Source organism: Glycine soja, chromosome 18 (assembly GCF_004193775.1).
Source record: "Glycine soja cultivar W05 chromosome 18, ASM419377v2, whole genome shotgun sequence".
In the NCBI taxonomy this organism is placed as follows: Eukaryota; Viridiplantae; Streptophyta; class Magnoliopsida; order Fabales; family Fabaceae; genus Glycine; species Glycine soja.
The window spans coordinates 51,036,442-51,055,131 of NC_041019.1; the positions used below are offsets into that span (position 1 = coordinate 51,036,442).

The 18,690-nt window shown below is 31.3% G+C and overlaps 2 protein-coding genes across 3 annotated transcripts; both read right to left on the reverse strand.

Annotated features, from left to right (window-relative positions):
• Positions 1–327: 327 nt before the first annotated feature.
• LOC114394961 lies at positions 328–1,875 on the reverse strand. The gene has a single exon (XM_028356640.1). The coding sequence runs from the start codon at positions 1,613–1,615 to the stop codon at positions 710–712; it is 906 nt and encodes a 301-aa protein (XP_028212441.1). The 5' UTR covers positions 1,616–1,875; the 3' UTR covers positions 328–709.
• An 8,214-nt stretch (positions 1,876–10,089) lies between these two features.
• On the reverse strand, positions 10,090–16,346 carry LOC114394487 (RNA-binding KH domain-containing protein PEPPER-like). 2 transcript variants are annotated; one of them, XM_028356071.1, is made up of 9 exons: positions 15,893–16,345; positions 13,836–13,937; positions 12,840–13,061; positions 12,429–12,487; positions 12,230–12,321; positions 12,008–12,120; positions 11,333–11,395; positions 10,559–10,635; positions 10,090–10,328 (listed from the first exon to the last, which is right to left on the reverse strand). In XM_028356071.1, exons 1-9 carry the CDS (start codon positions 16,250–16,252, stop codon positions 10,316–10,318), a joined length of 1,101 nt encoding a protein of 366 aa, XP_028211872.1. In that variant the 5' UTR covers positions 16,253–16,345; the 3' UTR covers positions 10,090–10,315. The 2 variants fall into 2 exon arrangements, with proteins under 2 accessions (XP_028211872.1, XP_028211873.1); XM_028356072.1 differs by lacking the exons at positions 10,090–10,328; positions 10,559–10,635 and adding an exon at positions 10,642–11,087 and having other exon boundaries at positions 15,893–16,346.
• Positions 16,347–18,690: the final 2,344 nt, after the last annotated feature.

The following is an 18,690-nucleotide window of genomic DNA, read 5'->3' on the forward strand; positions in this document are numbered from 1 at the left end:
TTTCTCCACCAAAAGTAAACTTAACAGAACTCATTTTACTAACTGAACCCCGAAACGAAATTGGTTGAAACATCAATTTTTTACATTTTATTTACCGCTTCATACTTAATTGAAAAGAACTTCCCAATATTACAGCTAAAAAAATTAACAAGGAACGTGTAACTATTTAGTATTTACACTTAAGCCATTTATTTAATTTCTATTGATAAATTACCTCCAATTGAACAACCAACATTTACATTTATTAGTACACAAATAATTTTATTTTAATAACACGGTCAAAACTAATAATTGAAAGCTCTCAGTTGTCAGTTGAGAAGGTAAATAAATAATGAAGGATGCAATAGTCTTAATCCAGCATTGTGAAATAAATGTATAGGAACAAATTCCTAAGGACATTAATCCCATACACATTTGCCAAACAATTAAAGTCAATGTAACATCACATCAAATACATGTAACTGCAAAATCACACCAATGTCAACTAGTATATCTGTAAAAATTAAAATTAAAATAAAACTAGACTTTGTGTTTTCATATAGTGAACACTTTGTGTACAAAGAGAATTTTTTTAAAAAAATCTGTTTTTCTTCTTCTTCTTTTTTTTTTTTTTCCCTTTACGCTGAAGAAATGAAATGAAGAATGTTCATAAAACCGGAAACAAAAGGATGAAACATCACCGGGTCGGGTCGGGTCGGGTCATACAAAATCAACGGTTATGGTTGTTGACTCGTCCAAAATCCGCAAGCTTCCTGGAACGGTTGGCGCAAAACGACGCCGCGGCGGAGAGATGAGGCTTCGCCGCCGCGGCTCTGACCTCCGCCGCTGCCGCCATCTCCGGCGGCAATCCCTTGTGGTTCCACCTCCGGTTCGGACTCGCCCGAACTAGAGGACTCAGCCAAAGCGCCATACCCGAACCAGACGAGCTCTTCGTGTGCCCTAACCTCGACCGCCGCGCCGACGGCGCCACCGTCGGCGATCTCCGCCACCACGGCGAAGCCTCTGAGACGTATCCGCTTCCCGATGGTGACTGATCGCACTCGTCGCCGAAATCCTCGGTCGTCACCGGCGACATTCCGCGATCCGACGGGCGGTACCGCCGCCGCGGGGCGGAGGAGGAATATTCCTCCGTCGTTCCGGTCCGATCCTTGTTCCTCCGGCGCGTGGGAAAAAACGCCGAGAACCACGACGGCGATGCGTACGAGGCTTGCTCGCACGACGGATCCGACTGGAACTTCTCCGATCTGGTCCTGAAGATCTTCGCGAATATGCGGAACTTGTTGAAGCGTTTCTTGAACGACTTCGCGTCGGCGTGGTAGGCGGAATCGCCGGCGCAGAAGGTGGGACCGAGCTGCGGAGTGCTGTAGAAGAGCCTGTCGCGGCGGTCGTCGTGCCAGGCGGCGGCGTAGTCGGGCTTCCGGCGAGAGACGTAGGGCGAAACGGAGCGAGGGAAGATTAACGGTGGCGGAGGGTTAGGGTCTGAGTTTCTGGAATATTCGTCGGAGGCGCGTGAGATGACTCGGGCGGCGACGAGGGCTATGAGGCGTTCCCTTAGACAGGAGGCGCAGACGCCAACGGTGCTGCTAAGGTCAGAGGTATGTTTCTTGCACTTCATTTGGGGGTTGCATACGACGCCGTTTTCTGCGTTGTGGGTGCGTTTTGGGTTTGGGTTGTTTTCTTGGGCAGCAGCATTCGCAGGGAGATCTGATGGAGGATTCAAGATTGAGATGGCTTGCTTTGTCTTCTTAGAAAATACAAACTGAAAGAAGAGAGAGCATTTGTTGCTTGCTCTTGTTCAGTCTCAGTGTAAGAGTCTATTATATTTAGAGGAGAGAGAACATAATCAAAACAAGGGGTCAAATTACTTTGAAAGATACATTTATCTTCACATTACAAAACTATATATATATACCATTATGTTATATAGTCGTAATATTTAGAGAAATAAAAAAAATTAAATATGTAATTGTGTTAAATATATGAAAAAATTATCAACTTGAGATTATTTCAATAGTCTTATTCAACTCATACATATAAGATTAACTCCAATGAAGAATATATGTAATTTAAAAAAAAAGGAAGTATTTGAAGGATAAATATTATAGTTTATTATAATTTTATCTTAGTTGAATAAGATTTTTTTCTACATAAATATTATCACCTATACTAAAAAAGGAAGAAAAAGAGATAAAATATGATAAATAGTATCGTGTGATAAGAAAAAAAAAACCATGAATGTTAATAGAATATATTAAATATCATGGTATTTATATAAATTTCAAGTGAAATAAATTAATGCTTGAATTGCATGTATTTTGGAGGGTGAGAAATGAAAAGGAAAAAAATAATAAATATGATAATTGGTCTAATAAAAAAATGAAAAAAAGGTATAAAATATAGATAAAAAATAGAGTAGGGACAAATTGAATTGTAAACTTATATAGCTTGAAGAAAAGGATGGAGAAACAACTTTGCTAGCAGGACAGATAAGGAAAGGTTCAGGCTCGATTGGAAGATGTATGATTCATACCACATCTGCTTATAGCTAGATTATTGTTCACTTTTATATATTTTAATTACAGGGGGTTTGATTCAGTGTGTCGTCTGTGTTTGGTTTTAAGTAAGAGAATTGACCGAGTGTAAAATTATTTTTTATATATTTCATTTCACAGTGTAATAGAAGATTTTAAAATTAATTATGAGATTGACTTGAAATGACTTTAAATAATTTAAACTTTTATGTTCGATCAAAAAAATTATACTGAATTTTAGTATTAGTTCTGTAAAATTGATTCTAAGGTTTTTTTTATTTATGTTTGATTTTTTTTCTTTGTAAAATAAAGGTAGGTAGCACTCCTCCACGAGTAAAATAGTGTAAATATTTGTATAGTGGTGATATTTTAATTAATTTTATGAACTTATATATGATATCCTATTAATTAACAGTTTTTTTTGGTTGCAACCTATTACTTAATAGATTAATGGATTTAAAATTTTATACAGTACAAAATTTAATTAAATTAATGAAAGCACCAATTTAATGATAAGTCCAGTTTTATAAATATTGATTAGGATATTTTATGATAGTTTTAATTGCTATATAGAGATAATGTAAAATAATTTTACACTATTAAAATTAATAAAAAAAATTATCATTAATATGATTTTAAAATACTTATATCATATATGATTATGTTTATTTGTGAATTAATGATTTTTATAATACCATACTGCACATACTAATGTCTCTTCTGATACATTAAACAAGCTTATAGCTTTTAGCAAAACACGGATGGAGCTGGAACAATTTTTCTTAGAGTTTAATTATAAAATAACAAAATGAAATATACAATGTTTTTACCTGTAATGTGTAAAATTTGTTTTCCTCATTTCACCGCTATTTTAACAGAAACAGAAAATAGGTGATTGAGGATAAATATAGTTATTTTGAGATTTTATCTCTCTCTCTATATGTATATTATGAAACTTCCATCCAAATAAGAACTAGATCATTCCTCTTCTCCCAATTTTTTCAGTTTCTCTCTTTAGGTGTCATCCAAAGTCAAAGTAAATACTCCTAAAAAAAACTCAAAGTGATCTAATTCATGGTGAGATTTGGAAGAGGAGGAAGGAAAATAAATATACCCATTTGGTCATTACATAAATGGATTACCAAAAGAGAACCACTACTACTTTAAGTAAATTAATTTCAATAGTTGAAGAATGTTGTGTGGTATTTACGATTATGTAACCTAATCTTATGTTTTACTAACCAGATATCTAGCATTGTGGGCATACAATTATTCTTTAGTTGAATCTTTGTTTGTGGTTTATTACCGTTTTCATCCCCCAAAACTTTTTAAAATCATTTTTTTATATTTCAAAATTTTGATTATTTTGCCTTAGACTTTTTCCTTAATTATTAGTTTATCACTATTCCGTATAAGTTGAATGAAAAAATAGAACACTGAAGAGCGTGAATGCCACGCTTCACATGGTGCCTTGATTCAGTCAACGAGGTCAAATTTTGGCGTTTCGTCATCATGAACCAATCATCTTTTAATGGTTTGCTACAACGGTTACCATCTTCTTTTTCAATGCACGCTGTAACAGGTTGTGGGATTTTTTTTTTTTTTTTCTCTTCCTTTTTCTTTTTGGCATACGTGGCCCAACCTTTATTTTAAAAATTTAACATAAAGGTTGAAAGTGAAACAACCAAAATAAATGAAAAAAAGTTACCTTGCCCAGAAGATTGAGTGAAATATTTGTATTGGATTGACATCATCTCCTTTTGCTAATTAAAACGAGGGTATCATCTTACACCTATCTCCATCACTCGTTCACAATAAAATTTCACCTATAAATATTGTAACATGTCACCGTTTTTACAGACGCTCAATTAAAATTATCCTAAGAGTTTCTTCTTCTTTTTTTTACAGAAAAAAAATTGTTTTATTTGATACAAACAGATCTTACAAGTCATTCCGCATATATATATATATATATATATATTTAATAGGTCTCACAATTTTTCTTAATGAAAAAAACATATTCTTGTAGAGAAACAGTTCTTACATGTGCTTTCATCTCATTTATAGTATTATAAAATGTCTAACTGTGCATGTAAGCTCAATTTTTTCCCCATTTCCCCCCTACTTTCTTTCTTCTGGTTTTTCTTGTTTCTACCGTACAAAGTATGGGTGCTTATCTAGTTTGACTTCAATATAGTGAAACCAGATAAAAACTAATTTTTAAGCTTAAGAACTTTGATAATCAATTCTCATAAAAAATGTTGTAAAACTTTTTTAAAAAATAAACAAGTTTACCATAAGTAGCTTATAAAAAAAAACTTGTATATCAAACAAGTTTATTTTAAATATAGTAGTTTTAAGCTAGTCAAATGAGTTTAACTCCTTAAAAGTCTTACCAAATACAATTGGTCCTTTTTATAATTCACAAAAATACCATTGGGTGGCTGTTATTGTGGCACCAGATATGAAAATACAAAAGCACGATAGCTAGGAGAAGGAAGGCCAAGGCCTAGTGGTTGATGATGTTATTTACATTGTTGTTTGGATTCTGACACATCATTTGATATGCCCTTCTTGAGAAACTTAAAGGATGGTTTAACCTTGGAGGAATTGGTATGATAATGCCATTACTTGCACGCATTAAGGTTCTCAAGCCCTATTAATGACACTGATATAAATTTGCAATGCAATTTAATTTCTTTTCACCTTTACCACACAAGTTTCATATGCTTTTCGTTTTGTTTAGGCTTGACAATCCATATGTCAAAGAAGTGAAGTAACCCGTCTAGAAACAAGCTCTAAATTCATCAATTTTCATTTTTTAAAATCAGTTTTCTGTTTTTTATTTACATCGGATTGGATTTGAACACCCCACACTCCTAAAAATCACCCTTATTTTTTATATATATAAATTGATTCTTAAAAATGTTCATCTCTAGAGAATTTTCTAGCGCTTTTTTGTGGATTTTTTGGGTACCATGGAATGTGAACTTAAATGATGGGTCATGGGGGAACACTACTGGATTCACGAGGTCGAAGAACGTGCTTTTGGGGTTTGACAAATTAGGGCGTGTTTGGACCTTTACACTAAACATTAATGCTGTGGACGAAAGAGAACAATATGAATTTCCAAGTTGGGGGAAAGACGGCAGGAGGTTTATTGACAAAGAAACTTGTGCAGTTAATTAAGCTACCAAATTTGTTCCTCGAAATTAACTCATAATAAATGTTACAATTTTCATTTTGAAATAAAAATGGGTTCAAATTTGGACCTTTCTTTAACGTACTAGTATGTGTGATGTTGAACTTTCTTCTTCAAATTAATGTTTTCAACGATCAAATATATTGCTTGCTTGAATGGGTAATCTAACAAGCCGGATATGTGGTTGACGCCAAGCAACACATTAAAGTTTTGTTAATGTGAAAACGATGATTCCACGTTTAGAGTCTCTAGACGTTGGAAAAATATTTCAATTCTTAATTCAGTTATTTTCCTTTTTTAAGACGATTATTTCTCTTTTAATTTTATAAGCAAAACTGAAAAAATGACTAAATTATAGTTCAATTTCTATGCTAAACTAGTAGGGGTGAAAATGAGCCGAGTAGCTTGTCGAGGACCTTTGGCTCGGCCTATGTAAGGCTCGGCTTGACTCGACTTGTTTACAATAAAGGTCAAGTTCAAGCTTTTTAAAAAGTCTTTTTAGATAAAAAAAGTCAAGTTCAAACTATAAAAAAAGTTTATTAAGCTTGACAAGCCGGCTTGTTTAACTAATAATAATAACTTTATTTTATCAAATCTTATCTTATCCAAATTTTATTCTATATAGATTTTATTTTATCCAGATTTTATTTCATCTAGATTTTAGTTCGTTCAGATTTTATTTCATCCAATTTTATCTTATCTTGTCCAGATTTTATTTTATTTCGTTGATGTGCTTGGACTTAAAATAGATTTGTGAGCTTTGGGGCTGAGGACCTATATAACAGCACCAAGGTTTTAGTTTAGAGAGTTTTTTTTTTAGAGGAGAATAATTCTAGGATTTTAGAATTCCAGTTTTTATTACTGTTCATGGACATTGTTCACGTAGAATAAAATTTGTTTTCTACAATTTTGTTTCGGCTTCAATCTACAGTTTCATTTCTACTGATTAATGGAAGGCTAAGTCTCCAGCATTGTTTTCTCTTGAGGATCAAATACAGTTCTCTCTGAGGTTTTGTTATTACTATTGAATACTGATCAGTTTTTCCTCTTCACCAATTACTTTGTATTTGTTGCTATTAATCCATGCATGCTTAGTGCTTGATTAATTGTCTCTGCGCTTAATTTATGTTTATGCTTAATGATCAGTTTCGTTCATGATTAATTGGTGTATGTGTTGTTTAATCACATAATGACAGCCTTATGTTAATTTTCGCTTAGTAATTTAATTTAGGGTTGGATTAAGTGGTTGAACTGATTAAGGATAAATTCTCATAACCTAGAATAAGATCAAGGGAAAACATATTTTAATTCTGTTATTTTCTAATTCAAATTTACTTGCTGTTTAATTTACAAAAACAAACAACCCCCCAATTCATTATATCTGTTATGAACGTTTGGTTGAACATTGCTCGTTGGGAGATGACCTAGAATTACTTCCTAGATACTGCATTTTTAATGTTTATTTGATTTGGGTACGACCTCGATCAATAATATATATATAAGATATAGTGTGAGTAAACTAAGATGAAATTATTGTAGATATATTTTTTTAAAAAATATTTAATATAATTTTATATTCAAAAAATTGGATTAAAAATTGTTAATTTAACTAATAATAATTTTTTGTTTGGCTATATTAGTGTAAATCATCTCTAATCCATACATTTTTTAATATTATGCTCTTTTTATTTTCTTTTGATATACTTTATACTTTAACGACTTGAATTCAATATGATTTTTTTATCAATTATTTTTGGATTTGTACATTACTTATACGAAATTTTATAAGTTTCTTTTTTTAATTAGTATTTCACTAGGTTTTAAAATAATTAATTTATCAAAGACGTCTTTAAGCAAACTTTTAAATAAGTTCGTGGGTCAAGTCAGGCTTTTATGTAAGCCGAGCAGAACTCTTAAAAAAAACCTATGACAGGTAATGAGCCAAGCTCAAGCCTTACATATTCAATTCAAGCCGAGCTCAAGCCTAATAAAGCTTGGCTTGGCTTGACTTATTTCCACCCCTATACACAAGCCACAAACAATTTAAATAATTTTTACATTATCAATCAATTAAATTTATGTTTAGTATAATTTTTAGAGAAAAAGGATTATACACATCATTCCAACGCATTTATATTTAAAATTGGTTTTTAAAAAAATGTGACGATTTCTAAAGGTTTTTAGTTTGTATAATTTAATATTTTTTTTTATTTTTTATTCTTGTAAAATTATTTTTTGGTTTTAGTCCTTATAAATTATATATAAATGCGTTGGAATTATGCTTTCCGAAATGTAGAGGTAAATTTTCTATGTAGATCATGATCATTGATCAATAGATTGAAGTATTGAACTAAGGATAAAAAAAATGCATACGAAATATGGTCAGCACACTGATCGATATATAAACCTTGAACAAACTTTTATATATTATGTATTCACAATGTATAATTTATTTTACCTTTACTTGATAAAAAAATTTGTATATATGATAAATTTAATAATTTTGATTTTTTTAAAAGAAATATAGTTTAATAATGATGCACTATCATTCATGATGGTTTAAGAGTGAATGACAATGTAAAATTATGTGTATAATCTTTTTCTCTAAAAATTATACTAAACATAAATTTAATTGATTAATAATGTAAAAATTATTTAAATTGTTTGTGGCTTGTGCATAGAAATTGGACTATAATTTAGTCATTGTTTTCCGTTTTGCTTATAAAATTAAAAGAAAAATAACTGTCTTAAAAAAGGAAAATAACTAAATTAAGAATTGAAATATTTTCCCAACGTCTAGAGACTCTAAACGTGGAATCATCCAATTTATAGTTAAAAGTTAATTTCTTTCAAAACATAAATTATTGAAATAAATTTATTTCTCACAATAAAATATTTTTATACATATGTTTGGAAATGAGTGTTTATAAGAAAAAATAAATTATACCTCGTTGGATAAAGAATGTATCCACTAATCTCATTACTTCTTGACAGTAAAATATATGAATGATCTCTTAACTTATTTTTTATAATTTTAAAATAATCTCCTTATTTAATTAATTACATATTAATCCTTTTATAAATTTTATTACTTTCAATTTTTAGGCACAAATTTAACTTTTTTAAGATTGACTTTAAGACATAAAACTTATTTTATTAGATCCACCTACATAAAAATTATAAAAATATGATGAAAATTGTGAGACAAGTTCTACATCAATAAAAAAAGTTCAAAATTTGTAACAAAAAATTGGAATAAATTTTATAAATTAAATAAAAAGATTATTTTAAAACTTTAAAAAATTAGTGGGCCAATTTAAAAACAAATTAGGGACCATTGGCATATATTTTAACTTAAGATTTACATTATTATCAATAAAAACAAATTCTGTAAACATTCATATGTAATATATAGCAGACGATAAAATCTAACTCAATTCTAAGGATTCGTTTGGTTTAATATTAGTTGTTATAAATCTCAGGATCGTATTTTTTATTCTTATGGAAAAAAAATATATAAAGCATAAGATACCACACCATCAAAAACCAACAAAGCAAACGAAAGTGATTCAGGTTCCAGGTTCCAAAACTTCACTTTCCAGTGAAAATTATTTATTAAAATCAACAAAGAATAACGTAAGAAGTTAAGTGATTTTGATGGTTCAACCATACCCTTTCAACAGGCTTTTATCATTTTTGTACATTATGATACAAGTTTAATATATAAGATGCCATAGTTGATAGTGCCACTCAAAACTTGTCAAAGTCATGTCATGCAAGGTTATCAAACTCGAGAGTTTACCTAAACTCGTGAGAGTTTCATAGACTCAACTCGTAGACTCGTAAAAGTCTACTTCATATAAAAATAATAACAAAATATCTATAAATAACATAGTAATTAAACATTTGAACAATATAATAAAACAAAATAATAAATCATAAATTTCATAATACTTAAATAATCAAGTCTAGTAATGCATCACTACTAGATAATAACTTGTAGATATTATAGTAGTGGTAGATCATTCCCATTGAGAATTTGATGTTATTAGAAAACAAGGATTTGATAAATGAAAGTATGTTGAACACTAAACAAACAAAAAATAACTCAAAATGACTTACATTTTGGTCTAATTTTTTTAACTCATTGACTCAGTGATAAACTCAAGAGTCTACCAAATTTACTTAGAATTTATAGAGTTTACTAAAAAAAGAGTTTACTTAAGAGTCAACTCATATAGAATAAGTAGACTCGTAAACTCGTAATAATTAACGAGTTAACTCGAGAGTTTAATAACCATGATGTCATACCAACATCTCATAAACGTGTTACATTGTACACAGGCATTCATATAATTATGTAGAAAAAATAAATATATACCTTCAACTATATTTAGAACAATTGATTGGGTGTAAGCTGAGAAAAGTTTCAACATCAGCAACTGAATATCCACTACAATTAACACGGCAAACAAATGCTATCCATCTAACAAATCTTACTAACACAAAAAAGCACCCCAAGGTGAAGCAACATAGCTGGATTCATAGTAGACAGGAACTAGAGATTTTGGCTTTCTTGGTGTCATCTCTGGAAGCTGAATAGACCAAGAATCTTTTAAATTTTGGTCCTTACTGTTAAAATATTACTCCGTATATTTTTCCAAACTTGCAAATTTCAATCATTAAAAGATTGGTTCCCATTTTTTTACAAAGAACTAGTCTCACAATTTTGATTTACTATTAAGGTACTAGTTCACGTGACCAAAATTCTAACAGATGAAAATATAAAGGATGGATATCCAAACACAAAAAACTAATTGCTTACGCTGACTGTTGGGTGCCAGTCTGTTGTATCAACTGAGAGTATATATATTCATCAACTCTCTGTTTTGCCAAAGCTACCTGTTCACCAAATTCAAGTTTCAACAAAAAAAAAAAAATCACAACAGCCCAAAACAATCAACGAGGGTAGAATGAGCATGCGACAGTTTCAATTCCATGTCAATAGCACTTTGCCTTTGATATAAAAACTCAAATTAAATTAGTATTTTGATCTAAGCTGAAAAACCCTATCTAGTTTTTTGTTTCAAGAAGATCCTAGACCAAGGAAAAACGAGGTAGGACATGGACAAAGACACAAATGATTTGAGAAGTTCATGTATTTTGAATTGTCTTCTCTGATGTATAAGAATTAATATTGATCAAGGTCAAGGATCAAGCCTAGCATCAATTTGTTTTCTCTTGAAGAAGCTAGCCAGGACTGCTACAAAACCTTTGCCATCCTCCCACCCCACGCCACCCCCAGTTGACCAGAGGAAGGTGCCACTAGGCAGTCTAGGCTAGGAGGCCCTTGCCTTTCTTTCACAAAAGAAATAAACAATCCATGTCATTGATGTAAGAAACGAGAAATATAGAATTGCTAACTATATGATTAATTTTATTCAATTAATGATTATTCATATGCACTTACTAAGATAGACATTCACTTGAGAAAACCTAAACTAAAACCAGTCTGGGGTAGACAAGTACTAGCAAAATTTGCATAAATTGATTTAATAGTATATTGAAAAGGCTAAAAATCAACAATAGACAAGATCACCTGTTGAGCACTACCACCAAATTGAATTTGTCTATGCTTCTGTTCACCCTTACCACCATAAACCTGCAACATTTTCCAATTGATGAAGATATAAATTGGATGAAAATTAGTTCAGGGAATTTTAAGTAGGAAAAAACAAACAATTTAGAAACCACCATTTAATATACATTAGAATTACCCAAGCTCTAGAACCTATAAGAATATCATTATTTTAACAACATAATTTGATTTATCAATATATGTTGAAAACAGATCAAGTGATCAAATACGCTATATGCTGTTTAATAATCATTCAAGAAATCTAGAATTCTCAATTCTCTTGATTTTTTTACTAATGTATATATTTTATAAGTATGTTTGGTTCATATAAACACTGAAGCTAATGGGAGATCCACGAAACCTTGTTTCTCACAAATAAAGTAAAACACAAAATTCAGGCCCAGCATCTATATTGGTGTCTGTGTCAATATCCTACAATTGTAGGTCTTGAATGGTTTTAAATGCAAATGTGAGATCCAGGGGTTCTTTAATTTTATGCAGAAAACGGCATAGTAACAATTAAACATGAATCCAGCAAGTAACATCTATTGTAGGAGGACACTGACTTTATACTTGATGCAGTCACACATTTAAGCTATTGCTGTGCTTCAAGACACAAAGGAGTAGAAGACTAACCTTAATCATTGCTCCAGACTCATTTCTGATCCTCGAGATGTTTGAGCCACACCGGCCAATCAACCCACCAACCATCGTTTCCGAAATCAGCATCTCGAATGTAACATAATCAACTGCAAGATTGGTTGTCCTAGAGATGAAGTGATTGTAAGACAATATTCTAAACTTGATATAACTGTCAAATGGCAGCTAAATGTTCTGTTATAGAAAACATTAAATAACCTGAAGTTGGGTCAAGATATGGCTGGGATGGTCGAATTGCAGCATAGTTGTATGTTGGGCTAATTGAAATCACTTGTCTTGGTGGGTTTTCCCTATACCAAAGAGTTGATATATAGCAAAATGACAAACTAATTTTCAAAAATAAATTATAACCAGGTTCAAAACTAATTAATACATATACAGAAGTTCACAAGCAGACCTTAGTTGACAACCTATCTCCTCCAAAGCTTTCATGACTGCAGGAACATCTCCTGATAACTAATTTCAACAAGAATGTTGATCAAAATTCAGATTTCAGGAGTAAATATAAAGCAGTAACAAAAAAATATGATGGCAAGAATGGCAGAGCAAAACATTGTTATCATTTCAGGAAAACTATAAAAGATTAATAACATTGTCATTATGTTGGTCCATCTGTACATTTAACCATTTAAGTTGTCAACACACATAGTACGTGAAATTTCAAAGAACAAACTAAAGTTCCTCATCATCTTGGTTAAAATAATAAAGTTAAAATATCTATGGTGAAGGCAAGGTTACATTGAGTGTTTCAGAAAAAACCAAAATCCCTCATACTAAAAATTGATGAGCATCATTTTCGACATCTCACCTGCACAACTCTGTCAGATTCATGAGCAGAAGCACATAAAGGCAATTGATTTGGTGCAAGAACAGTAATAGAGGCACCAGAAGAGTCCCTCAACTTCTCAATGTTTTGACCAGACGTCCCAATTAATCCACCTGCCTGGGACCCTGCAATCAAAAGTCTTATCGTATTGGCAGCCACATGTCCCGCAGTAACTTTTGACGCATCAAGACTGCTATCATCTTCCTGTTATATAGAAGCATAACTTTATTAATGCCTCTCAATAGCAGAGACAAACAAAAGTAACACCCAACAGGGCCACATGATTATTAACAGAAGTACTTAATAATCTAAAAAATAATGGTCTACAAAAACTGAAATGCCCACGTGCCTATCAGAAGTACAAGAAGATGAGCAGGTTAAGACCCCAAACCAGATTTAAAATTAAATCAAGAAAAAAAGTTTTAAATCATGACGCATGGATACAGGGACATGTATTGTTTCCAAAATAATAGTATACAGGGGTACTTTATAAGAAAGATAGCATACAGGTATGACAAGGTATGTAACAATATTATACTACATGAATTCATTACAAAAATAAATAAATATTTAAGTTGACATGTTATAGTATCATAGAGCCAAAGCTTTTTATGTTTTAATTGTCAAATTCCTTTCAAGGATGCTTCCTAACATTGTTACATATTTCAACTTATTTCTATCCTGTTCAAACATCTACCAAAATGTTCCAATTTTTTCCTCCAAATCCATGGATATATATAGAAACAAGAGTTGAGTAAAGGCAAGCATTAGTATTTCTCAAGTTCTAAAGCTAGACAAACAATAAACTATATTATTTTAAAATAAAAATTCAACAAGGTTCACCACGGTTTTCAGAATATATTATGAAACAGGGTAATAACAAAATCAGCAATCAAAAGTCACAACAATCTTCAAAGCTCATGTCTAATCATATATTAAAGAAAGCAAGTGAGAGAAAATCAATCAGGACCATCTTACCTTTAAAATTAAATGGGCTATTTGCTCAAGAGCTTTCTCTGCATCAGTAACTTTTTCATCATTGTCCTTAGAACTAATAATGATAACACGCTCTTCATGTCTCTGTCGAAAAGGAAAACATGAGATTGGATTAGTAAACACCAATTAGACTGAATGATAACCAGACACATTTATCTTAAATGCAAATTTAAGCACTTCAATCAATATATTGATCATTCATTAATAATCAACAAAACTGAATTAAGTTAACAGCATTTGACCTGATAGGGTAGGGATTTATTTCTGTTTAACATAAACATCCAAATATACAATATTCAGATAAGGATAAGGATTTTTTATTTTTGGATCCTAGTAGGCAAGACTTGCTTGGGAAAATATTTTACACCTCATCTATGCCTATGTAATGGTAGCTTCTGTTGACAATAATAAATAATAATACAAAAAACTCTTTTCCTTTTTTACTGGTAACAAAGCTCTGGTATATATATCAGAGTCATGACAGAATCAGTTTTGACAGGAGCCAACCATGGCCTGGCATCCCTGGGGCAAATAATTGGCAGTACTTTCAGGGCCAACTAAAGTCCTATCACAAAAATACTTTTGTGATTCTTCATGCTTTAATGCAATCAACAGTCTTCAATTAACTGCTCACAAATGGAATGGTAAAAAAAAACAAAACTGGAGTTGGCAGACAGGAGCTTTGTGATTGATGAAAAGGAATTGGATATCTGAATGGCAAAGTTAAACAACTAAAATTGGTGAGCCAGGGGCAGATCAAAAAAACATCTGGGGGCCAAAGTGAATCAACTTTGAAATGCATAATTGTATTAGCAGGTTACAACTTACAAGAGTACAGCTTTTTTTGATATAAAAACTAGAGTCTACATGAATAATTTTTAAAAGAAAATGAGGAGGAAGGGCGGGGGCACACTTGCCCCTCTCATTCCATCCCTGGTTAACTCTGCCTATGTAGTGCAGAGATACAAAAAACACCATGGCAACTGGATGACTTGTAAAACAGGGTTAAAATTTAGAAATTAGAATAAGGATCAAGTAGGATTTTCTTTTTTGTTTAAAAACAAATCAGAATAAAGGATATTAACAAAAGGGTAAGGTTTTTTCTTTGTTTTCCTAGTAGGAAGACTGGCATCAGAAGACTCCGAACCAAAAAGGAGGAAAGGGTGAACTTTATGTAGCAGTTACACAATAGTTATCATCTGCAAAATAAAAATCCAGTGCAACCGCTGTAGGAATTGTAGTCAAGAGTGGACATGCTTCAACTTTTACAATACAAGATAATACAACATTCCCAATTTTCTCAAAAAGAGATGCAGCTGAGAAATCAGTTGCCTCAGATTACGCTATTCCAAATCCAACCAAAGGGTGTCCACACACTATGCAACAAGCATTTGTTACAACAACTGAGTAGCAACTACAAAGAATAACCAATTACTCCTACCACTATCTTAATTCACTAATTTAACTCCCGACAGGCCCTAAACCCAAATTAGATATTGAAAATAGCTCTACCCAAAGTAGTCCTCACTTAGTTTTTCTCTCAGCTTTCTCAGCTACGACGTGTGTTTGCATATCCATGAAGTTGAACTTAACGCCAATTCAACCCCTTCCCTCCTTCATTTTGCATTGGAATGTGTAAAAGTTCCATTCAATAGCAGTGTAACAGCTTTGCAAACACACCCTAAACAGATGCCACAAATAGCAAGCACTAATGCAATCCCCACAAACCCCAAATTAGATATACAGTAATTAGTGTCTTGTAGCATTATAATACAGTAAGTCAATAGTTCTAAAATCTAACTTGCACTCATCCCCTCGTTTTTTTTTCTTCTTTCGGGCAGCTTCTCAGCTACCAAACAGGCACCATAAAATGAAAACATCAACAAGCCCCATATTAAATACTTAAGATTATTAGTTCTACCGAGAATTTGAACTTGAACTTAAAAACCACCAAAAAATAAAATCCCAAATTTTTTTTGTTATCTCTGCTACCAAACAAATTTATTCAACTAATGAATAAATGAATAAAAAAAACTTACGGCAATAGCGTCAGCGATTTTGATGGTGGCTTTGGTGTCTTCTCGAATCCTCTGTATGCGATGACCTTCCTTCCCGATGACCTTGCCGATGTGGCGGGAGGGCACGACGATCCTGAATATCACATCCTGTCCCTTGGCGCGCTTCGCCGCCGATTGATCCGGCGCGGCGGCGGTGCCGGGAGCCTCGTCGTCACGGCGGCGCTTCCCGGAGGAGGGGGCGGTGTCCTGGGCGGAGAAGGAAATCTGGAGCGGCATGGGAAGGGGCATGTGCATGGGCATGGGGATGGGCATGGGCATGGTGGCCATCGGGTTCTGCGGAGGGAGCATGGGGTTTATCGGAATTTGACCTTGCTGCGACATCGCATTCGCTGGTGGGAAAGAGTGACGGGTTTTCTTCGGGAGGAAAATAATAATAATATATAGGGTTTTGTCCCGTGGAATTGCCTAATTGACCTTCGTCTGCTCTCTGTTATAACAAACTCAGTATACTTTTTCACCTATTTTAATTAACCATCTCCTGTAAATTTTGTGAATTAAACACATCATCATCCTTTTTTTTATTCACACATTAAATCTCTTGATGTTTGACATCTTTTTATATATTATATATACTAATCTCGTGAAGAAAAATATATTTAATTAGGATTTGAAAACAAAAGTAAAAGACTTTTTTTATAAATAAAAAATCTTATGATATTTAATTAAGATTTTTAAAAAAGATTAAAAAAATTATGATATTTATTCAAGACTTTTAACTTTTTTGTGTGTCACCAAATGAAGGAGCAGTATTAAGCGTAATTCAAAAAAAAAATATTAAGGAATTTCATGTAATTTGTTCTAATTTTCTTAAGAAAAACATCATATTTCGTCTATAAAAATATAAAATGATAACAAATTAGATTAAAAAAATATTAAAATATCCCTTAAAATATATTCAACCCGGGAAGTTAGTCATTTTGTAATTAACTCTACCAATAGATAAACAATTTGTGACACATCTAATGCCGAGAGTTAGTAGGAATAATTTATTTTCTTAAAAAAAATATTGTTATGATACATATGAAAATAAAATATAAAATAGATTAAAATGTCTAACAAAAAAAAACACAAAATAAAAGTACCCAACCAACATAAATACAAGAAATAAACTAGTCAATAAAACACAAAAATTGACTACAATAAAAAAAAATGAAAGAAGCAAGATCAAACTATCAAAGTATAAAATTGAGGGTGAAAAAAAAAAAAGCAAAAACACTAAAAACGAGATCAAAATAAACGTACCCTCTGATAAGGGTGAAAACGCAGAACAATTTGTTTTACAGTTGATCCGTCAAAAAACGGGTTGGCTCATCTCATCCCGCCCAAGAAAAAATGGGTCGAGAATTCAAGTCCATCTTGTTTATGTTTAGGTTGACAGATTGGTCTGCCAAAAAATAAAATATAATAAATATATTTTAATTGATTTTAATTAATCTTATATTTTATAAATATTAAATAATAAATACTTACTAAAAAATTGAATTTATTATCTTAATTTTTGAATAATAATTTATTTAAATATAAAATAAATAAAAATTAATAATATAGGTATAAACTATTAAAATAAATATTAATTTTTTATTTATCACTACCCCTAAAGCATACATAGGTCTACCAGGTAAAGAATACCAGGAGTGGATCCTTTTGTACTAATAAGGGTGGCCTTGGCTACCCAAAATAAAAATAGACATTATAAATTTTGTATGTAGTATGTACACTTTGATTTTGTCTTCCCGTAAATTATTTGGCTATCCTAAAAAATATAAATATGAATGTATATTATAAAATTCGTGTCTGTATATATATATATATACTTATATTGTAAATTTTTCTTTCCTTTAACTTGTTTTAATTTATATTTTACATGAATAAAAGTTAAATAAATCTTTATTGGTTAGTTTTAATATATTCATTTTCAATTATTTTTTTACTTTTTGAATGTGGCCCCCTCGTAAAAAAATGAGCTTGCTTCGCCCCTAACAATACTCGTATTTCTCTCTCATGTAGTAGAGACTGAATTAAAACCTTCAAAGTCACCATGACAATAAAATTAAACTATTTTTTCTTCTTGTGTCCAAGTTATTAGGATCAACATGAAAAATAAATAAATAATTGAAAATTTTCTCTAAAGCTTCGTAACATCTTTCATCAATTTATATTTTTGAATTATTTCAAAATTTATACTTAATGATCAAGTAAATGGTCATTTTAGTCCTTAAATCTATATTTTATTGTCATATTAATCCTTGAAACTAGGAAAAACTCAAATAAGTTTCTAAACTTTTGTAGAATTTCATTTTATTAAAATTAACTTTTTTCTCGTTTTGATCCCTAATTTGAAGGCTTGGGGGATGATGACAATAATATAAGTTTAAAGACCAAAATAAAAAAAAAGATAATTAATTTTAGTAAACAATTTTACGAACTTATGAGTTTTCTTAAGAGTATATCATGATTTCATGGACTAAAATAATAGTGGAATACAAATTTATGAACTAAAATGAATTATGAAATGTTCGGTTTAAAAGAAATAGATGAAAAAATTTATGGAAAAGAAAAAAAAATCAATTGTTGAGATTTTCAATTTTTGAAATAAAACAAGAAAAATGTTACCATTATTCCAATGTACTCTTTTGAACACCCTTTTTTATGGGTTAAATCTTATTGAAAATGACAAAATATTGTAGATCATACATCAAATTTAATGATTATTTATACTAATGTTATAGTTTTCAATGAATTCTAATTAATTGGAGATT